The sequence below is a fragment of the Physeter macrocephalus genome, chromosome 3 (assembly GCF_002837175.3).
Source record: "Physeter macrocephalus isolate SW-GA chromosome 3, ASM283717v5, whole genome shotgun sequence".
NCBI classification, from domain to species: Eukaryota; Metazoa; Chordata; class Mammalia; order Artiodactyla; family Physeteridae; genus Physeter; species Physeter macrocephalus.
Window position 1 is genome coordinate 2,845,142 of NC_041216.1, and position 23,196 is coordinate 2,868,337.

The 23,196-nt window shown below is 53.6% G+C and overlaps 1 protein-coding gene across 1 annotated transcript; it reads right to left on the reverse strand.

Annotated features, from left to right (window-relative positions):
• Positions 1-8,635: 8,635 nt before the first annotated feature.
• Positions 8,636-14,093, reverse strand: EDN2 (endothelin 2). The gene is made up of 5 exons (XM_007112748.2): positions 13,978-14,093; positions 13,464-13,626; positions 11,702-11,824; positions 10,621-10,719; positions 8,636-8,729 (listed from the first exon to the last, which is right to left on the reverse strand). The coding sequence occupies exons 1-5, from the start codon at positions 14,030-14,032 to the stop codon at positions 8,636-8,638; spliced, it is 534 nt and encodes a 177-aa protein (XP_007112810.1). The 5' UTR covers positions 14,033-14,093.
• Positions 14,094-23,196: the final 9,103 nt, after the last annotated feature.

The window sequence follows — 23,196 nt, forward strand, 5'->3', positions numbered from 1 at the left end:
TGGGAAGGGTGGAGTCAGCTGAGGAAGAAGACTGGCCAGCCCCTCCTCCATCCTTAGCTCCCTGCAGTGCCAAACCACTGGGCAGGACTGAGAGGCTGGGGGCTCATGCCAACCTCAGAGGGACAGGCTTGCAGCCAAACAGGATCCTGGAGAGCAGCGCTGGAAGACCCTAGAGGGGTCCTCTGCACCAGGGGATAGGGTGGGACAGGGAGCATCTCCAGGCCCCTCACCCTCCCCAATCCGGGTGGCATCAGGCGTATCTCTTTTGCATATCAGATTCCTTGTGAAGAAGTGGTTTCGCTATCAGAGCAGCAAACAATAAGAGATGGATAAAACCCTGTGCCGGAAGGCTTGTGAGGAAAGGGCACTTGCACCTAGTGGGGACAAGACTGCAAATTAGAACCTCATTCTGGGCAGAATATTTAAAATGTGCTTGTCTTTGGCCCAGCAATTTCATGTCTAAAAATCGGTTCTTTGAGGACAAAGATGTATAAACAAGGTGTTTACCGCAGCATGTTTATGAAAATGATAAATGGAGGCCTTCCAAAAGCCATCAGCAGGTGATGGTCAAGTAACAACAGTCTGTCCATGCCAGGGACCACAATGGAGCTGTTAAAATTAAGATGGGGGTGGATCTCTGTGTACTGGTCTAGAAAGTGAGAGGCCTTTGGAGAAAAGAAGGTCTCAGAATAGGGAGACTCATGTCGCCATTTATTATTTTAAACACCTCTAAAACATTAGAAAACATATACCTGAATCCATAGGAAAAGGCTACTTACCCCACTCTCAGAGTAGTTGCCTTGGAGAGGGAGGTCAGGAGGAAACTTTTTATTTGAGAAGCTCCCATATTCTTTTCATTTTTTTAAAGCCACAAGTTCTTGTGTATGTATTGTCCTAACTTTGTAATTAAAAAAAAGAGAACGTATTAAGATTTCTTATCTCATTATTTAGGAGATGGAGGCCAGAGGAGGCAGCGATCCATCCACATGACCTCAACTGCAGCTCTGACCTTGACCTCACCCAAGGATACTACCTCAGCTGCCCAGTGGCAGGGCCTTGGGGCCAGGAGAGGAGCCATGGCTGCATAGGTGGGGATGGGTGGAGAGATGGGCTCTGGGGTGCAGGTCAAAGGTGTGCTGCAGAGGGAGGGAGCAGCTCCCCCCAGGTGTGGAGAGATGTCCCCTGGGAGAACTACCTGTGTGCCGAGATAGCAATCTTTTATCACTGGGTGTCCTGACACCCCTGTTCTAGCTTGGGGCTCTGCCTGGCAGACCCTGGCTCTGCCACCTTCAGAAATGCTGCTGAGAAAAGCCACCTTTCGCTAAGCGCCCTATGGGTGCCACCTCTGGTGCAGTTGCTTGCTGTGGGTGCTGATCTACATTCTCTTACTTTGACTGAGGAGACAGTGATGCTTAGTGGTTAAGGCCGTGGTCTCTGTAGCCAGACTTCTGAGGCAAAGCCCACCACTGCTGCTCACTAGCTAAGTGACCTGGTGTGGGTTACTTAACCTCTCTGGACCTCAATCTTGTTGTCTATATGATGATAACACAGCATCTCCCCAGAGGGTCGCTGAGGGCTAAAATAACATGCTTAAACCAAAAAAGTGGAAACAACGCAGACAAATGGATTAACAAAATGTGGTCTGTCTCTACGAGGGAATATTATTCAGTCACGGAAAGGCATGAAATACCGACACATGCTCCGACATAGATGAACCTTGAAAACATTATGCTAAGTGAAAGAAGCCAGACACAAAAGGCCACGTATTGTATGATTCCATTGATATAAAATGTCCAGAAGAGGCAAATCCATAGCGATAGAAAGTAGATTCCTAATTTATAGGGACCAGGGAAGTGGGATATGGGGAGTAACTGCTAAAGGGTGAGGTATTTTTTGGGGGGGTGATGGAGATGTTCTGGAATTAGATAGTGGTGATGGTTGTATAACTGTGAATATATTAAAAAAACACTGAATTGTACACTTTAAAACAGTGAATTTTATGGGGTGTGAATTAAGTCCCAATAAAAAATATGCAGCAAAAAAGAATTAGGAATGAATATAAACTTTATGTATAAATGTAGCACACAGTGTTTATTGCATTGGTGGGAAATGGCCCAAACTTAAATATACACCTACAGAGTAACAAATACATATGGTACAGCCTTATGGTGATATGTTATATAGCCATGAATAAATCTTGTTTTGGAAAATTTTAAAAAATTAAATAGAGTACTTCGGACAGTGCCTGACACAAGGAGTACCCATAGTGTGTGAGCTGTTATTAATGAACTCCAGGACAAGCCTATAAGGTTGGTCTCCTCTTATCCCCATACAGCGGATGAGAAACAGGCTCAGAGAAGGGATGGGATGTGGCTACACTGCCCTCCTTCTGGTCTGCTGTCGGGGAAGGGCAGAGTCTTGGCTTCAGGCCAGTCTGGGTGCCCATCTTGTCCTGGGTCTGCCACTTTCTAGCTGAAAGGCCCTGGTCCAGCCCATCTCTGCACCACTCTGAGTCTCTCTTGGTCATGGTGTACCCTCAACACCCAGACCATGGAGGGGGGATAGGGTCACTAGGAGGAGTCTTTGAGAACATGCAGCCCAGCCGGTGGTGCTGTTACCATGTCACTGGGACAAAATGTGTGGAGACTCCAGGAGACAGGATCGCTTCCTCCAGCCCCGCCTGCCTGGAGTAGCAAATCACAGGTCCCTGAGGGTAACCTATGGGCCAGGAGAGGAAGAGCCCCATAAGAAACCTCAGGAAAAGGCAATCCAAGCAGAGGACAGGGGCGTGGCCTTTCTCCCTGCAGGTACTTACCCCATTCACTATCCCAGGGCCTTTTTTTAATCGACTGTCCTTGGGCAAGGCATCCCACCTCCCTGGGCCTCGATTTCCCCTGCTGAGCCAGCCCAGCATGGTGGTTATGACAACATGGTCTTGGGGTCCAGACTCCCTAGGTCCAAATCCCAGCTTCCCTGCTTGTGCTTTCTGATTGCAGGATCCTGGTCCAGGAAATTCACCCGTCTGAGCCTCAGTTTCCTTATCTGCAAAATGGAGATCATAACGGTACCCACCTCACTGGTCCTTGTAATGATTAGATGAGAAGTGAGTACAACAGGCTTCGCACAGGGCCTGGCACACTTTAAGCCCTCAAGGCCTGTTGCTATTACTGTTACAATTATTGCATTATTTACTGTGAAGGGGCTGGAGGACACGTGTGTGCCTGGAGGCAAGGGGCTGGCCCCCTGGGCCCCTGTCTCTGGGCCTCCCAGCCTGCTGTCCCCGCACAGTGATAGACGGGCTGGGCCCGTGGCGTCCTGGCAGGCCTGTCCTGGCAGCTGCTCCCACAAGGCGAGGCCCTCCGAGCTTTGGAGAATTAATTAGGCCACATTCCTCTTCCAGAGTTCCTGGCGGGCCCACACATGGCCCCCTTCCGAGCTGCTGAGGGCTCTTGGCTCAGGTCCCTGGCAGGCAGAGGAGAGGCCCACACTCTGCTCTCCCCTGAGAGGGGCTGGGAGGGCCCCTTTGAGCTGGAAGCACTGGCTGGGGAGGTGGGAAGGGCCAAGGGTAAGCCAGCCGCCCAAGGCCAGCTCCTGTCCTGGCTCTCTCCCCTGATTAGCCACCTTCACTGGCTCCCCATCACTAAGTTCGAATTCCTGGCACTGGATGCTGTTCCCAGCCTGGCCCTTGCTGATCAGGCTGGCTGCCTCCGTTCGGATTCTTCCATGCTCCAGCCCTTTCCCTCATCCCAGCATGTGCAAACCCTACTCCTTCCCCAAACCCTCCCCTCCCCCCGCCCCAGCTGGAAGGGCAGCCCCTAACTTACCTACTTCCTGTCCCTTCACTTTACCCTTGTCTGTCTTCCCTGCCAGCCTGTGAGACGTCAAGGGCAGCAAGTGTGGTTTGATTCAAAGGCATGTTTCAGTCATGGTAATATTCTCCAGGGAGAAATTGTCTAAGGCTGTGGCGAGGTTGGGGGCAGGTGCTGTGGATTTCCCTGCTTGTAGCCCCTGCCCCTGCCAGGCGCTCAGGAGGGCACTGCCCATTCCTGCCTGCCCATCTCCAGCCTTCCCCATGCCCCCTCCTTGTTTTGCTCCCTGAGAGGGGCTGAGAATAGCTCCCTACCCCACAGAGCCTTCACCTCTGCTGTTCCTTCCACCTGGAATGCTCTTATCCACCCTCCGCCTTCACTTGACTGATCCCCTCGAACTTGGCCTAGACATCACCTCCTTCAGGAAGCCTCCCGGGTTCCCCCACCAGGGGCTCCATCACACTGTGGATCTACCCTCTTAGAGCAGCAGGACAGCATACAAGCTGAGAGCCTGAGATTTAAATCCCAGCTCAGTCACGTATTAGCTGTGAGATTTGGGTGAGTTACTTAACCTTTCAGTTATCTCTTCTCTAAAATGGGAATAATAACGATAGAACCTGCTGCGTAAGGTTGCTGAGAGGAACCAAGGAATTCATGTGCAGTGAGCACTTAATGAACACTCAATAAATGTTCGCTATCACGTCTATCTTCATATTAACAGGGCTTTCTTGAAGGGCTCTTCTCTTGGCCTGTGAGGGCAGGGGCTGTGTCTGTCTTGTTCACGAGTCTCTGAACGGTGATTGTTCATAATTGTTGAATGTATGGATGGCCACATTCCAACGATTCATTGCTCTGATAGGCAGATGACTTTTCTCAACCTAAAACCCTGAGATTCAGAGAGTGAGAAAGCAAGAGTGAAACTAATTCCTTGGGGTTCTTGGCTGAGTGAGTGGGTGGAGGGAGAGGCAGCCCAGGGCAGGAAAGGGCCGGTTTGTAGCCTAGATATGTATCAGGCCACATAGCCCTGGACATGGGACCGGACACCCCTCGGCCTCTGCTTCCACGTGTGCATGTGACCCACATAAATTTGGGTCACGCTGTGCCCCCTTCTGGCCTATCTCTGCCTGGTGTTCCAATCAAAAGGAGCACAAACTTGGCTCAGAAAGCCTTGACAAAACCTGTGAGAGTTGATGGAAAAGGCAGAAAAAGGCAGGAAAAGAGGGAGATTTTGTCCCACAAAATCCAGACAAACTTTCTAAAATGTTGACGCCTTTCTTCCCAGGGTTCAATTTGACTTGACAGCTGCTCTTCATAAATTTTCCTCTGCTTCCTCCAAGCTCTATCCCACCTTCCTCCACACTTCTGGGGCCCGGGCTACCTGGAATGTGGTCTAGAAGCAGGCTCAGACTTTGAGTGCCCACGACCCTTGACCCTGCAAACTTCTCATCTCGGGAGAGAGGTATGGCTGGTGGAGGGCTAGAGCAGGACTCTCTTTAGTGCAGGGCCCAGACCAGGGGCCCCCCGTTTCCTGAAAATCAGGATCCAGGGGATTATGTTATCCTCTTGCCTTTACCTGTTTCCTGGGCCTCCTCTCCTCCCTTTAATCATCTCTGTTACTTAATCACTTGGGTCGCTGATCTCTGAACTCTGGCCAGGGCAGTGAATGCCTAATTCCCTGGGCCTCTGACACACCCTCAACCTACCTGCCTGGCCTCTATTGCACCTGCCATCCTGGGGTTGCCCCACACAGCCGCCTAGCCTTGCCTTTGGCTGTTGCTTTGGGATTTCCAAGGGGTCAGGGTCATTTTGAATAGGATGCTGGGCCTCTGGGGAGTGAGATTCCCCTGGCGTCAGGCTCAGTGAGATTTGAGAGGTGTGCTGGGATCCTGGGCTGCAGTAGGAAGTAAGTGACTAGGCCAGCTCCATCACACCAACCCTCACCACCCAGAATGGACCCCTAAGGGCCAATAGTGAACTTGCTTCTCTGTCTTCTGTCTCCTCATTTGCTCTTGCCCTGTGCGGCCCTCTGGTGGCATTTTTCCAAAGCGGGGCTCTGACCAGGTCCCTGGTGCTGGCAGATCTTTCATGGGTCCCCAGGGCCCATGAAAGAAGATCCAGCCTCCTTACTTTGGCCTCCAGGGTGTTCTGGCTTCATGTCCTGCTGCTATCTCCCCCGACCATGTTCTGGCCACATGGCGTCCTCCATGGGGAATGCCATTGTCACTGCCACTGCCAAACTTTTGCCCTTCCTGTCTCCTCTGTCTGGGGCTCCCTATTCATTTTCTTTCTATTGATTTGAATCTCACTCTTCTTTGAGGCCATGGCAGTAGCATCTTAGTCCTGAGTCTTTCTCTGACCACTCCTCTGCACCCCAGCCAGCCCCAATCTCCCCTCCCTTCAGGTCCTGCGGCTCTGTGGCTGTCCCACTAGTTACATCATCACCACTGACCGCCTGACAAGCAGCTCCTGCCTCTTACCAGGCCCACGGCTGAGCCCAGCACCATAACTTATCCATTTAGGGTTCACACCAGCTCTACAAGGTGGAGACTATTGTTTTCCATTCTATAGATTAAAAAACTGAGGCTCAGAAAGAGAAAGATTTGTTCAATGTCATATTACAGTGGTGATCCATGAATTCAATCAACAAATATTTTTTCAGTACGTACATGTGTACATATAGACTCTGGGTTCAAATCCTGGTGCTGCCTCTTACTTGCCATGTGACATTAGGCAAGTCAATCGCCTTCTCTATGCATTAGTTTCCTCATCTGTAAAATGGGGATAATAAAGGTACCTATGTCATAGGATTGTGGCAAGGATGAAGTGAGTTCATCTGGGTAAAGTGCCAGTATACAGTAGGAGTTTAATATGTGTCAACATGTTATTCTCCCATGAGGGGGTTGGGGCTGGCTTCATGGGCAAGGCAGGCTTACAGTAGTGTGTAAAGAGTCATTTTTCAGTAGCTGGCCCAGGCCACAGCCTGCCACTCCCAGCAGAGGCCGGCCGGGGGAAAAGGGAACAGCTTGCTTGCAGGGGGATTTGGCAGTAATGGAGGCTATGGGTGTAGGCAGCTGCCAGCAGGGGTGGCCCTGGCTTCTGGCCATCCCTGGGACTCAGGTGGGCAGCTTCTTGGGCCTTGGCATGATTGGCCAACCCAGTCCTAGAGCCCTGGGCTTCTTAAGTCAGAGAAGTGTTGAATGACCCCAGCAGGGTCTGTCCCAGGCCCAGGATGAGGGACAAGGGCCAGGCTGTGACTCCATCACAACACCCATCACCGGCCAGTAGGGCTGCACACAGCCTTGGAATCCCTCCGACCCCAGCCCTCACTGAAGAGATTTGCTCCAGACCTCAGGGGTGGCCCCTGGCGGGACAGGGCAACTAGAGCAGAAGTGGGTCCTGGCACCCTCATAGTCTTGACTCCTTCTAAACATGCTTTTGGGAAAGGTCTGGCCATCGCTTACTGGCCTGATGGAAACATAGGTCCTGGAACCCTGGATGTCAAGGTTGCAAATGGCTGATTAAAAAGAATGAAATAATGCCATTTGTAGCAACATGGATGGACCTGGAGATGATCATACTAAGTGAAGTAAGTCAGAGAAAGACAAATATCATATCATATCACTTATATGTGGAATCTAAAAATAATGATACAAATGAACTTATTTACAAAACAGAAACAGATTGACAGTCTTAGAAAATAAACTTATGATTACCAAAGGGGAAATGTGGGGGGAAGGGATAAATTGGGAGTTTGGGATTGACATATACACACCACTATATTTAAAATAGAGAACCAACAAGGACCTACTGTATAGCACAGGGAACTCTGCTCAATATTCTGTAATAACCTAAATGGGAAAAGAGTTTGAAAAGACTAGATACATGTATATGTGTAACTGAATCACTTTGCTGTACACCTGAAACTAGCATAACATTGTTAATCAACTATACCCCAATATAAAATAAACTTAAAAAAAAAAAAAACTGCAAATGGCTGTCCAGGCACATGATAGACAAAAGTCCAGAGAGGGTGGGTTAGCAACCAGAGATGCCCAGCCAGGGCACAGGGGCGTGGAACTCAGGGCTTCAGCCACCTGTCCCAGGCTCTTTTCTTCCCCTTCCTGTGTTCCCTTCACTTCCAAGCAGCCCCTTCCTGAGAGATGCCTCCCACCCCCTCCTCAGCCAAGACGAAATACTAGAGTACCCTTTCATTGTTTATTACAAACACGAGTTCGCCGGTAAATAATTGAGAGTCTAAAAAAATACATTAAAATAAATAATCGGAATTTTCAAAGTTCTCAGAGCAAATAAGTTATATACAGACAGGTGAAGCAGACCAGGCCTTTCTCATTAGGAGTGTCCCTGGGTATGAGGGTACAAGGACTCTGGGGAGGGAGAGCTGGAGGGGACAGACGGGGCCCAACTGGGACTTCAGTCCTGGATAGACCCATCCAGCCTCTACAGCTGGCTTAGCTGTGAACGTCCACCACTGCAAATCATTCCTGGTCTGCAGCCACTAGACGGGACACCTCTTGGAATGTGGCCTCCAGGTTAGCGCACTCCTTTCAGCAGGGCTGTCGGGCCAGAGCCAGCATGGGGGCCCGGGCTGCAGCCTGGGGGCTGATGGCTTTCCTGGGCAGTGTGAGGGCATGGCGCTGCCTTGAGGGAGGCTCCCTCCACAGGGCGAGGAGGCCAGAGCTTGTGCCAACTCCAGCAGGTGGGGTTCCTGGCCCAGGAAACAGGCGGAGGGTCTCCCAGCCCTAGGATGCCCCTCTCCTCCCGGCTCCACACAGGCTTTCTTCCCAGAGTTCCTCCAGCTTCCAGAGCTATCTCTTCCTCCACCTGGAGTGTGTAGGCCTGGGATCCCTTGTTGCTTTCTGCTGTTGCCTAGCAAAGCGGATCTGGGCCGCACAAATGCCCCTGGAATCGAGAGAGGTCAATTAAGCACCTCAGGAAATATAGATCACTTGAGAGTTCCCTGTGAGAGGCAGCGGCCATAGAGGACGGATCCCTTACTCACGGCCATGGGGTCAGCGGGTGGCCACAGCTGACCCTGAAAACAAGGTCTTAACATCAGGGAGAGGCCAGACCAGGTTAGAAGCTGCTCTGCCCACAGGGAGCTCTGGCAAAACTGATGTTCAACATCAAGCGCCACCAGAGTGACTGGACGGCTAAGAGCAGCCCAGTGGATTCCCCCGACCACCCTCCCACTTCCACTCCTCTATCCGTGCTGCTCCTTCCAGGCTGCTACCTTCCGCTCACCCAAACTCCACCTCCTAAAATTCCCATTCCTCAAGGTCCAGCTCAAGGTGGTCCCACCCAGACAGGTATGGGTCCTAGCTGCCCGTTGAACTTGGCTGAGACCCTGGTGGGGACTCTGGTATCATCCAAGTGGCCTCATCCTGGCTCAAGGCATTCTAGACTGGGAGCTAGGAGGCTGGCTTTGGTTCCCAGCTATGGGAACTTGGGCAAGGGTCTCAACCTCCCTGAGCCCCTTTCTTGGTCTGTAAAATAAAATCAGGCCTCAACTTGTGTGAGGCTGAGTACAGGTTGGCAAAGCAAACTCTTTGCTGATGACGAAGTGCCAAACACTTGCAAAGTCCTATCTTGAATTTTTTCATCCTAAGACAGTTCCTAAGTATAGGCTGGGTCCTACCTATCCCACCATCCTGCCTTTTCTCCTGTGTTTCTGCCTCCCCACAGAAATGGGAGCCCCCGAGGGGCCAGGCTGCACCCCGGCACTGGCTAGCCCCGAGGAGCCCTCAGGGACAGAGGTGGGGATGGCAAAGACCTCTAGAGCTCCCTCAGACCAGGCCCTGGTTTGAGTGTCTTCATGTGTGTCAACTTGTCTAACCTACAACAAGCCCATGAGGTGGATGCACTGCTGTCCCCGCCTCACAGACAGGAATTGGAAGCACAGAGAAGTTAAGTGATAAGACCAAGGTCACAAAGCTTGTTTGTGGTAGGGCTGGGGTTCAAGTCAGGAAGTTCTGGCTCAGAAGCTGCCCCTTTAGCCACTGTGCTGCATGGTTGCTGCGGGGTTTCTTTCTTTTTTTCTTTTTGGCTGCATTGTGTCTTCATTGCTGCGCACGGGCTTTCTCTAGTTGCGGTGAGCAGGGGCTACTCTTCGTTGCGGTGCGCGGGCTTCTCATTGCGGTGGCTTCTCTTGCTGCAGAGCACAGGCTAGAGGCGCACGGGCTTCAGTAGTTGCAGCACGAAGTCTCAGTAGTTGTGGCTCGTGGGCTCTAGCGCGCGGGCTCAGTAGTTGTGGCGCACGGGCTTAGTTGCTCCGTGGCATGTGGGATCTTCCCTGACCAGGGCTCGAGCCCGTGTCCCGTGCATTGGCAGGCAGATTCTTAACCACTGTGCCACCAGGGACGCCCGGCTGTGGGGTTTCTATTCTCAAGTCAGTTTGGTTGGACAAACGTTCATGGGCACCTCCTGGGTGCCAAGCCTTGAGCTGAGCCATGCTGAGGCCGCCAGGGAGGCAATCCAGTCTGGGACACAGAGAGGGAGCAGGCCGGGTAGTTGGCCCCTCTGGACTCCAGCATGTGGGAGATGCTTGATTCAGACACAACCTGAATGAACACCTGTGGACCTTCCACAGTCACAAGCCCTCGAACCCTCTATAAAAGTCCACTTCCAGGTCTGGTGGTAACAAAGAGCATAGTGGTTAAGAGCACAGGCTCTGGAGTTAGCCAGAGGACAGTTTGCTGTGTGACCTTGGGCAAACACCTTCACCTCTCTGAGCTTCTATTGGGAAATGTGCAAGGCATACAGAAGACGCTCAATCAGTGCAGGTGCCCCTCACCTCAGCTGCTGGAGGAGCTCTCCTGCTGTGGCCCATGTCTTGTCAGCCTGGAACACCGCTGCAGAGGACCCGCTGCCTGGGACTGCCACAGCTTCAGTCCTAAACGAACAGCAGTAGGGCCCAAGTGAGGGGCTGTCCAGGGCCCCAAGGCCACCTGGCTGCAAGCCTGGCCCAGCCGCCACCCCCCGACCCACCCTCAGGAGCAGATCCATTTCCACCCTGTGCACCTGGCATCCTTCCTTTCCCAGGGGGGGTGGGGACTGAGGAAAACTGAGCTACCGGGAATGTGTGTTCTTAGCCTCAGAAAGAGGCAGCTGGGTGGCCGGCTTCCCCAGAATCCAGCCACCTGCAGCTGAGCCGGGCCCTTTGCAGCGGAAACTGAGGCAGGGGTGGAGCCACAGCTGGAGTCTCAGGGGAGGAGTTTCTCGTAAACTGGCATGGAAACAGGAGGCTAGGGATCGTGAAGTCAGTTTCTACTTTCCCAAATGCTCCAAGTGGAGGAGGGAAGGAAGAAAGTCTCTTATCCCTTTTATAGACGGGCAAACTGAGGCCCAGAGGGTTCAGAGACTTGGCAAAGTCTCTCCCAGCAGCTCTGTGACAACTCTGGGATGGTCCCATGGCCTCCCAACTCCAAATGTTACTTCTCAACAGAGAAAGCTCCGAAGTTCCCTGAGCCTCAGGTCCGAACCCAGAACCCCTTGTCAGTGGACAAGGCTGAAGGCCCAGCTCTCCATCTGACTAGCTGTGTGGCCTGACAGGACAAGTCCTGTCCCCTCTCTGGGCCTGAGCTGCCTCAGCTGTCACCTAGGGAGAATCCCCCCTGCCCAGGAGTAGGGACGTAATGCTCTCAGAAGCCCCCAGAGCTGGGCAGTGAGGGGGGTGGCACTCAGGGGTGACTGGTTCACCGCAGGAAGGTATGCTGCCCAACAACCCAGGGCAGCCTCTGGGCCCCTAGGACCCTGCTCCTCCTGCCCCCATTTAGCCACTCTGCTCTTCTGCTGGCCTCCCAGACCCCCTGCCCTCCAGGGCAGATCCAGGCCAGCAGCCACCCCTGGGCCCTGCAGGCTGGATGGCCACTTACCAGGGCCTTCGATGGCAGAAGGTGGCACAGGCGGGGTCCCTGGCACTGTAGCATTCACAGCGCCTTGGCAGAGAGCGGCGCTGGCGTCTTGGCGGGTTTCCCAGGCCGTAAGGAGCTGTCTGTCTGTGGGCGGGCAGCCAGCAAGGTAGTGGTGTAGGGTGGAGAGAGAGAGAGAGAGAGAGAGAGAGAGAGAGAGAGAGAGAGAGAGAGAAATTGAGAGAGAGGATTAGATAAACCAGGACCACTGGCAAGCTGAGACTGTCCACACTTCACACTGGGATGGCCACCCATGCCACCAGGGTGGCAGCAAAAGTAACCAGCTCCTGACCTCAAGAAGTCCCACCACAGGCTCCTCCTTAGGTGCCAGGTAGCCCAGGGCAAGACCCTTCCCCTCTCTGGGCCTTTGCTCCCCCTCAACTCCCCCGGTCCTGCTCAGTAGGACCCTCAGCATGGGGAGGAGGGGGTGGCAGCTGTCCTTCCCGCCCCTCCCCGCCCGCCCGGACAGGAACGTGAGCTGATGCAACCAGGCTGGTCCCCCTGTCCTCAGAGAAGACCCTCAGCTTGTCCTGGAGAAGGGGAGGAAATGCCATCTCACAGAAGTAAACACGCAGGCTCACAGCTAAGCTGCCCCCACCTGGTCACCACTTGCCTGGAAGGGTGACAAATGTTTCTTAGAGTCTGTTTTTCTGTTGTTGTTGTTTTTAAAAGTTTTATTGGAGTATAGTTGCTTCACAATGTTGTGTTAGTTTCTACTATACAGCAAAGTTGTTTCTTAGAATTTTGACTTAAAAATGGTGTGTGTGTGTGTGTGTGTGTGTGTGTGTGCGCGCGCACGCGCGTGTGTGTGTGTGATCAGCTGAGATCGAGTTCAGATTCAGTCTGGCCAAGGTGGGCCAGGGGCAGGGCAGGGGCCCTGTGGCCGGTTGGACCAGCACCCTGGGTGCCAGTGCTAATTTTAGACGATGTGGTTGGAGCTGTATAGACTCCAGGTAGACCCAGCACACAGGGACTGGCAGGGTTCCCGCCCTGAGCCAGTGTTTGGATGCGGATTAGCTCCACACACGCTTACGTGCCGGGCTTCTCTTGTCTTCTGTAATTTGGGGAAGGGAAAAAAAACACAAACACAGAGAAACTTCAACTTGAAGTATGCAGTGGCCCGGAGGCAGTGCGGGTGCAGACAGAACAGACAGCCCTGGGCCCGCACCCTGGCTCTGCCAGGTGACACAGAGCAGGTTTCTCATCTGTCATTTGGCGACAACAGCAGTACCTGCCTCATGGGGAGGATGGGGGTGGAAGGCGGCTCATGAGATGATAATGCACAAGCAGTGCTTGGCGTAGGGACTGGTGCAGTCAAGACGTGGGTGCTGTCATTGATCGTATTATTCTTGGAACATTATGCAGAGGCAGCATGGTAGAGCCGCTTTGAGCTCTGGCATCCGCAGACCTAGGATGGGGCCTCCGCCTACCACTTACTCCTTCCTGTGTGATCTTGGGAGAGGCACCTAACCTCTCTGAGCCTCAGTACCCTGATCTGGAAAATGGAGCTAATAGTTTCTTACCAGGCTATTGTGAGGATTCTCATGAGACAGCCCTCTCTACTGCTCAGGCAGCCCCCATGTAGGAGTTGAAGCAATAGCTGATTGCTACTGATATTAGCCCAATACCCCCAGGGAGAGCTGTAGTGTGCCAGAGGTTCCCTGGCATGCCAGCACCCCCTACCCCTGCCCCCTGCAGCCCCACTTGGATCCCCACGGAAGCTCACCCGGGAGTGTTCACCCAGATGATGTCCAGGTGGCAAAAGTAGACGCACTCCTTGTCAAGCCAGGAGCTGCAGGAGCAACGGCGAGGCCGCAGGTGGGAGCCTCGGGCACGGGGCAAGGGCGCTGGCTGCTCTGGGGTGTGGGTGGCAGCGGCCTGGCTCTTGCCTGCATGCACAGGAGGGAGAGAGAGGTGGAGAGGTGGGTCAGGGCGCCTGGCACAGCTGGGATGGGGGACCCGCCGGGCTCCTCCTCTTGCATAATTGAGGAAGTTGGCATTCTCACTGCTCAGGAGCTCCGGGCCAACCCCGGGGAAGCCCCAGCAGCTCTGGGGGGGAAAGGCTAGTGGCTGCCCTGGGACTGCATCACCTCTAATTGCACAGCCCCATGCAGCCACCGTGCTGCGGGGCTCCTGCCCCTGTATGCCCTCAGCTGGCTTGGAGGGCACAGCAGCCCCACGGGCAGACACAGACAAACAAACCCAGAGGCTGCTGCAGCAGCCGAGGCCAGGGGGCTCACCTTCGTGCAGGACCACTAGCAGGGCTAGAACGATGGAGCACCAGGCGGTGGGCATGGCGACCACGGTGGTGGTGGACTGGTCAGGCTGGACCGGAGCAGGCAGCACGCCTGTTGCCAGCGTTCTGCTGCCAAGCTGAGTCGATAGCTCATTGCCTCAGTGCCCTGGCTGCCACTTATAACACCAGGCACGGCCCCGCCCCTGCCCGTCTGCCCTGCCCCGCTGCACCGGTGGGCCGGGAGCCAGGGACAACGCCTCCTCCCAGGGCGCCTGGCCCGCCCCAGCCCCCGCGGTGTGGGGAACGGGAAGGGGGTGGAAAGAAGGGGGAGGGAAGGCCTCTGCTCCTCCCTCTGAGCCTGGAGCACCTCCCGGAGTCCTGAGGCTCCCCTGCTGCCCCCAGGGACCCCTCTCAGTCCCACTGGACCTCCTCAGATAATGCCCCCAGTGTCTTGAGCCCTCTCCCTCACTCTCCGAGGCTGCTCCACAGGTCTTGCCCAGAGCTCAGAGTTTGGAGTGAGAGGTCCCATGAGCAAAAACCTCCCTTTCCTTGGAGGAGACCCTGCTTTCCTGCCTGCCTACTGCCAACCAGGTGGTGGGTGTCCCTTCGGTGGTGTGAGAGGTAAGAGATCTGCTCAAGACTGTGTGGCCTTGGGCGAGTCAGAGCCCTTTCTGGGCCTGCTTTCCCAAGTGAAGGACACAGCTCACCCCTGACCTCCGACCAGCCTGGAGTTGCTTCCTCCCCCTCCCCCCAGGAAGCTCCCTTCTTCCCTTGTTCCCCAGCCCCCAGCCCCCAGCCCCCCGACGCCCACCCCCGGGGGCCTGGGAACAGGAATTCTGGTCCCCTCCAGAACCTATTCAGTTGAGCAGCCACCGCCAAGGCCATCTCTCCTGGGCCTCAGTTACCTTGTTTGCAAAACAAAGCCAAAAGTGTGGGCGCTTAACCTGTTTGACTCATAGACTCCCTTGATACTAAGGAAGGGCCTTCAGAGCCCTTTCCAGAGAGATGGCTTGTGGGCACACACATCAAGTGCCCCTTAGAAGGCCTCCCATCTCGGACATGACAGGATGTCTTGGCTCACCTCTGTGACTTTCTGCAAAAAAGGCAAAGTGGTGGAGGGGCCCCCAGGGGACCCGTGTTCTGCTCCTGCCCCTCTGCTGGCTCAGAATCCACCCTTCTCAGGGAGCCTATCTTCAGGCACAAGAGGAAAGGCCCTCTCATTTCTCGGAACTCCCAGAAACCGTGCTCTTATGCCTGACTCATGACATCGGGCTTATCTTCTCAATGATCTCGAGGTCCAGAACTCCAGAGACGGCTGGGCCTGGAGCCTGCCTGCCACAAAGGAGGAGCCTCTGAGTGAGTGCTCTCCGATGGAGGAGGGAATGAATGAATAAAGGCCTGGATTTGAACTGTGGAAATTCAAGAACCCAGGCTGCCCAAGTTTTAGTTCCTGTGTTCAGCTGCTCTTTTACCATTAGACATTTAGGAAGGGAAAAATAGATGACCATGAAAAAACAGGCAGTTTTGTTTCTTCCCAGGGTTTGTGCATGTGTGTACACATGTATGTATGCGATCCTGGTAGAGCAGGGCAGAACGGAACAAAGAAGGGAGATACTTCCTTCCCCTAGGCTGGCTCAGGCTGCAGTGGAAGCAGAAACAAACATTTCTGAGCACCTACTGTGTGCTCAGGGCACTACAAACCCCTCTCCTTCACAGCCCCGGACACAGCTCTTCTCATCTGGGTACCAGCGCCACTGCTGCCCGGGAGAAAATGGAGCCTGACAAGAGCCCAGCCCGGCCAAGGTCACACAGCTGGTGGACACAGAGCCCGGAATGGAACTTGGGTCTTGGTCTCTCCAGTAAACCACAGTGACTCCCCACCCAGTGCTCACGCCCTATCCCGCCTGGTGCCTCTCTAAGAATTTAGAAGAGTATTTCTGGAATGAGGTGAGCAATGCTCTCAGTCATTTCTATGAGTCTCCAAGGGAATATAAATACGGAATTAAGCGAGGTTAGGCTTGGGGTCGGGGGTGGGGGTGGGGAAAGAGGATTCGAACTACTGAACCGTGAAGAGAAGACAGAGGAAAAGCAGGTCACCGGGGAGAAGGAGGGGATCAGGGAGGGGAAGAAAATAACAGGGAGGCTGATAAAGACAGGTAAGGAGAGAGAGAGGACAAGGAAACAGAGTGTAGCGAGAAAGATCTTGGATTTGAGAAAGTAAAAGAGAAAAGACCATCGGAGTGAGAGCGAAGGTTCTAACGTGTCTAATCTTTACACAAATGCAAAGTGCCTGCTCAGGACAATAGGCAACCAGAGGCTCCGAGTCTGGGAAACATAATAGAAGAATTAAACGGACCAGGAGACAGGATCCTTCTCTGGTGTGAAAGGAGGATGATGACAGGGCAGGGGCCACCACCCGGCAACACAGGGTCAGCTCAGGAAGCTGTGCCCGACTCCAGTTTCCCTCTTTCCCTGCCCTCAGCTCGAGCCGGGAAAGCAGGGCTCCTGTAAAATGGAGAGGCCAGACCTGGGAACCTGAGTGAGCCCAGGTCTTATGGGGTGAAAGAATTCCGGGAACAACGTTACCCCACTGGCAAGAGTTGGTTTCCAGGTAGAGAAAATTAAGCTGAGTTAAAAATAGCCAGAGTGGCATGGACAGATATACACTACCAAACGTAGGGTGGATAGCTAGTGGGAAGCAGCCGCATAGCACAGGGAGATCAGCTCGGTGGTTTGTGACCACCTAGAGGGGTGGGATAGGGAGGGTGGGAGGGAGGGAGACGCAAGAGGGAAGAGATATGGGAACATATGTATATGTATAACTGATTCACTTTGTTGTAAAGCAGAAACTAACACACCATTGTAAAGCAATTATACTCCAATAAAGATGTTAAAAAAAAATCAAAATAAGCTTAAGCTGAATTTCAAAAAAAAAAAAAAAAAATAGCCAGACCCATCCCCCTATGTCTCTTGGCCTGGGCCCCGACAGTCACCTCTATGCCTCCTGGCTGGTGTGGCCGCACGGACCCCCCAATCCCATTGCTCTGGTTCCTTCCAACTGCCCCAGCCAACTGCTCTGCAGCGCTGCCTCAACCCTCACCTGGCCCCGCTACCTGCCTGGGCTGGTAAAGTCTACAGGTGGAGGGGCAGGGGTTCACGGAAGGTCACCCTGTCAGAAGTTGGAGGGAATTGTTTTGCACACAAAATAATTTGCTCCACTTATGCTTGGCACCAGCCTAATCCAAGAAGGAGAGATTTGTGGGGAGGGCAGGCTGGCAGAAGAGGTGTATTTCTGAGTGAGACACCGTGCTAGGAACTGCCCTCTAGAAATTGTCTCTGCTCTTCACTCCCATTTGGCAAATGAGATAATTGAGGTCCAAGAGGAGGAGCAACTTGCTCAAGACAGCGATGGGCTGGACATGTTCTCTCGGCTACTAAGCCAGTCCCACCCTTTCCTGCACAGCAGTGAAGCTGCCAGGGGTCCAAGCTGAGCCCAAGACCCTGGGTCCCTTTGAGAAGGACTGTCAAGAAGGATCCCACTGGGATCTCAGGAAGGCTGGGGCACTGGGACAGGTCTAGGCTACCTTCCTGTGGACCCCAAAGCTCCCTCGGTCACCCCTGCACTAGTAGTAAATTTGGTCCCATCGAATCGCTGTCCAGCTGAGTGGGATGGAGGATGCACAGGAGTGAGGATTAAATGTCCTTGTGGTGACGTCCAACAGGGCAGGAAAGGGCTGGAGCAGGTGCCTGGTGTTGCAAGAGCGGCCCCAGCTTTGCTATTCATGCTGTGTGGGCTTGGGCAAGTCCTGTCCCTTCCCTGGCTTCCCTGGACAGCTTTCGTCCCTTCCCATTGACCGCGGGGGACGTTCTCAGCTCTGACAGCCTACAACGGGCAGAATCAACCTGCCCTGAGTTTCCAGCTCCCCAAATGCAAGCCCTGCAGACGCTGTAACTGCATCACTATCGCTCTTGCTCCCAGCTTGGAACCCTTCTCTCTCTCACCTTCTGGAAAACCAATCACTGTCCTGTTGCCACCTGGTCCCACCAGGTTTCAGGAAGTTCTGTTTGCAGCCCCAGCAGAAGGGACACAGAGTCTCAGCTGCAGGCACATACCGTGCAGGCAGCTTAGCAGAGCGAGCAGCAGGGCAGATGGGGCTGGTCAGGGGGAGATGTCTGGAGCCTACAGGGAATGGGGGGCTGGGGAGGGTTTGGCTCTGGAGCCAACCTGAGTTGGGGATTTAGGGACTGAGGGAAGTAAGACATTCCCATCATGACCTGCCCCCAAGCTATGTCCCCATGGCTGCAGGTCAGGACTGCCCCCACTTAAGCCTGGGGCCACTCAGCCTCAGGGCGTCTTTCCGGTGGGTGGTCTGGGCCTCCTGCCATCGGCCAGGGCTCACCCTGAGCCAGCAGGGCCTGCCACCACCCACAGCATCGTCCCCATGCTGGGTCCCTGCAAGCGCGGCCTCGGCCCTGCGGGGCCAGCTCCCCTGGTCTCTGCCTCTTCCCTCAGAGGACACCCCCTTCCTAATTCTCCTCCTCCCTCCAGCTCAGCCCATTGGAAAGATTTATAGGTCCCACATAAACTACGTTTAAAGGAATAATTCATGTGCCCTGTCTGTTATTAATCTGAGGGTAATCAGAACAGGGTCAGAGAGGCCCATGGAACTGCTGGAATTTCAGCTAAAAACAGACACTGTTCAGTAAAGGCTCCCTTGTCAAGAGGCATGTGAGTCCCGCTGGACTTTTTGAAATAAGAAAACTAACCCAGGGACTCAGCCTCCAGGATGGAAATCTTTGCACTTGAAGTTTTGGAGTTACCTCCAAAGTGCTAAGGGCCCAATTCCCCACTGGGGTAGATGTGCATTTTGTGAGCGTTTAATATATTCCAGGCTCTGCACATAGCACAGGGAGATCAGCTCGGTGCTTTGTGACCACCTAGAGGGGGTGGGATGAGGAGGGTGGGAAGGAGACGCAAGAGGGAGGAGACACGGGGATATATGTATACGTATAGTTGATTCACTTTGTTGTACAGCAGAAACTAACACAACAATGTAAAGCAATTGTACTCCAATAAAGATGTAAAAAAATATATATATTCCAGGGTCTGTGTTAGGGGATTTATATACATTTATCTCCATTAATTGTCAGAACATACCTAAGGGGTGGGTACTATAATTAGTTCCTATTTTATAAATGAGGAACCTGAGGCTCATGCCTTGCCCAATGTCAGACAGCTAGGAAGTGGCAGAGCCAACACTGTGTAACTCCAAAGCCCTAACCCTCAGGCCTGTGTGCTCCCCTCGCGGACCCTGTCCTGTTTACACTTAGATTAATAACAAACAGGACACATCAATTATTCCTTTAAAAATACAGCCCACGCAGAGCCCTCTGGCAGCAACTCTTCTCCAGAGGTCACCTCTTTTCTCCTAACCCGGCAGAGTGCCCTGTGCAGCCTGGGGAAGTGGGAAACCCAGGAACAGGCCTGCATCCATGGGGGGTGAGGGGTGCATCACTCCCACAGCTAAAACACAGCATGTTGCCTATGCCTGCGAGGCCAGTGGCCGAGGCCTGGTCACAGCCGCGAGGTAGGCGTGGGCAGTCCACACCTATTTCACCGGATACCCAAAACAGAACTGGGAGGCAGGCTGGGCTCTAGACTCTCACTTGACAGATGAGGTCTTTCCAGACAAGATTCTCGCTTTACAGATAAAGAAGTGACTTAGGCTCACACAATGAACAAGAGTCAGGACTAGACCTTTTTCCCTTATACTCGTCTGCTATGGGATCAACAGCCTATATCACACATATCCAATGATCCTCGCATCTATTCACCTACCCACCCATCCATCCATCCATCCATGCATCCATCCACCCACCCATCCTTCCTTGTATTGATCCACCCGTTTATCCATTACCTAACCTTTTAGCCATGCTTCCATCCATACATCTACACAACCCATCTCCCACGCATCCATCTTCCTTCATGACAGATGTGGTTAGATAAATTAGAAAGGTCAAAGAGCTTTGAATGGTGTGTTAAACTTGTCCTGTAAACATCCGGTTATTTCCTGGAGAGAGGTGTCACCTCACTGAGCCGATGAGCTCACTGAGACATAGTCTTCTCTGGAATCCGCACCCAGGGCCTAGCACACAGGCTTGGGCACATGGTCTGTGCCCAGCGCTGGAGTGAATGTACAAGATGACTTTATCTCACCAGACAAACCCTGCTCTTGCAGAGACACCCCTTCTGATGAAGAAGATTTAGGTCCCTTTTTCTGCCTGATACCATCTTCAAAATGCTCTAAGGATGAAGACTTGACATAATCTTTAAGAGAAAAAGACAGGCAGCCAGAGAGGGAAAGGCCCTTGGCCTATACCTAGGCGAGGAAACTGAGGTCCAGGGAGGAGGAACAGCCTGCCAGAGGTCACCCTACCAGACCTGGATCCTGGGAACTCAGAATGCCTGGACTCTTCTCTCTGAAGCTTAGCCCCTGTACTTGGAGGGTCTGGAACCCCAGTCTTCTCCTCCATCCACCACCACCAGCCAAGACATGCAGCTAATAGTTTTTCAGAGTCACACCCACCCCGTTGCCTGGAACCCATATTTTCCAGGGCACACCCAGTGCCCTACCAGGAGGTTGTCTTCCCTCTGGGAAGGGGTGAGCCACCAGGAGGCCGGTCCACACAGAAATACAGTATTTTGTTCTTAGTTTAAATGTTAGCTAAATAGAAGTGCCTAGTGCCTCTATCATCAGGCTGGCAAGGCCCGGAGTTCCCGCTGTGATTCTAGGCTGACGTTCCTGAGTAGAGATGGGCCTGGGATACCTCCTTGCCTAAAGGCCTCAGCCTGCCCGCCCAGCTCTTGGGAATCCTGAGCCATGAACGACCCAGGAGGGGCACAGCTGGGCTCTGGCAGGCAGGAGGGCGGCCAGGAGCTGGAGCCACTGCCTGGGGCCGGCTCAGGGTATGGGGTTGAGTCAGGGACCAGCCCACCCTGGAATCTCTGAGGTTCGGTGGACCCGGCTGCCAGCTTCAAAGCCCTGTGACTCAGGCTCCAATCTCCCCGCTTCTCCCCGTGGACAAGTGCCCAGCACTGTGTCAGGCCAGAAGTAGTGCAGGCCAGGGGCGACCAGTCTGGGCTCTGGTTTTATTGCTCACCAACCGTGTGACCGAGGGCACACCACTGTTTAATCTTCCTGAGTGTCAGAGGCCACATCCATCAGAGGCATCTAAGAAGAAAAATCCTATCTTCCAGCTGCTGGGAGGCTTTGTGGCAGAGCCCATGGAAGGTTGGGCCCGTTGCCTGGCGCGGGGGGTTCTCTTGGCCAGCATCTGCCCTCCCTTCCTCAGCCCGGGCTGCAGGGCGTGTGAGGCCCTCTTGGTGCGGACACACTCCTGGAAAGGAGTGGTGTGTACGTGACTGTGTTGGCGGGATGTTAGTAGAAATTGTGCCATCTTCATGCCATGGGCCAGATGTACCATGCGTGGCCCTTACTCTGCGCTGGGTCACACAGTCCCTCCAAGCACCTGAGGCCAGCCTGGCTTGCTCCACTCACCCATGTTTGCTTTGGCACACGACATGGTGCCACACCAGACATGAGGTGTGTTGAGATTTGGATCAATGGTGCCTTCCTATGAAAACCAGGCTTCTGCAGCCAGGACCTAGCCTGGCATCAGGGTGAAGCATCTTGTTAAGCCCAAATGCCCACCCTGGCATCAGGCCTGCTTGGGATCTGACTTGGAGGTATCTTGCCTTCCTTCTCCCACCAGTGCTGACCTGGGTATCCACGGCTTTGGCCTACCGGCCCACTGGGCTTGTCACTCCCTGGATACGCTGCACACTTTCTTGCCTCCCTGCCTCTGTGCAAGGTGGGGCCTCCTCTCCTCCTTCCAGTCTTACTTGATTTATTCTGCCCATCCGCAAGGCCCATCACAAATGTTGCCTCCTCCAGGAAGCCTTCCCAACTCCATCCAAGACATGAGCCCTAACCCACCTTTGAACACCCACATTATTCTCATCTATAGCCACCTCTGCTAGGCCTTATCTTGTGTCTCCGAGGGCAGGCTAACGGCTAAGGGCTCTGATTCTGGTGTCAGGCCTGCCTCTCATCGCATGTGCCTTTCCTCCTTCTTTGAACCCCAGTTTTCTCATCTGTAAAATGGGTATAATCACGGTACCATGGCTATGTAAGGATTAAATGAGGAAGAGCTCCATCAGTGGTCATCATAATTATTACTGACCACAGCTTTTTACAGAACCTGGTCACGCTCTTGCTCTCACTTCATCCTTACACTATAACCATTCCAGGTATGTCAGTGTGTCCATTTTCAGACACAACTTCAGACTCTGAGAAGTTGGAGAGCTTGACCTGTAATGGTCAGGGTTCAAATCCAGGTCTGTCTGACCCCAGGGTCAGTGCTATTTCTACTCCCCCCTGCCCTTCACTTATGTGACCTCTCTAGCCTCTGTCCCCTCCTTCAGATCACATGCTCAATAGATATCCATTGAATTGGAAATGAGGAGGTTAGAGACGTTTTTCCTGGGTCCATTCTTCTTCCACTGTCTGCAGCCCAGGCTTGCCGGCTCCCCGTGGCCCAGGCAGCTGCCTCTTAAGCATAATGGGAGACGATAAAGACAAAGGCTTCCTGGGCTGATGGCTGCAGAACTCAGTTTCCTGCCACGCGTTTCAAGGAAAACACTGGTAGCAGGTGGGACTCTATTACCAATTGAGTTTGGGAAACTGGGTTTCCAGCAGGGCCACTAAGAGCCTCCAGTGCGCAGATGAGCTCCTGAATCTCCCAGAGTGCTCTCTGAGACTGGGCGGTGAGGGTGTCCCTGGTCCAGGAGGCAGCTCCTGGGCTGGGAAGAGGGGGCCATGGAGCTGCAGGCTGGGGCTCAGCCTTCAGCTGGATGGCTGCAGACAAGCCCCTTCTCTAGTCTGAGCATCAGCTTCGCCCTCCATGAAATGAGGTGCTTCTTGGGTTGCCCTGGAGACCGTAAAGTGTGAGGCCAGCCACAGTCCAGAAAGACCTCTTCAGAGAGCCTTCTGGACCCACTGAGGGAAGTTGGGTGCTCAGCCTGCAGAAGGGACTCTGGAGCTTTCAAATCCAGGAAGCCCTTCCCTGATGCTACTCCATCATCAAAGGAAGAGCCAGACCTTCTCTCTCCATCTCCCCATCATTCATTGAAACCATCCTGGGATCACTAGTGCCTGGCACT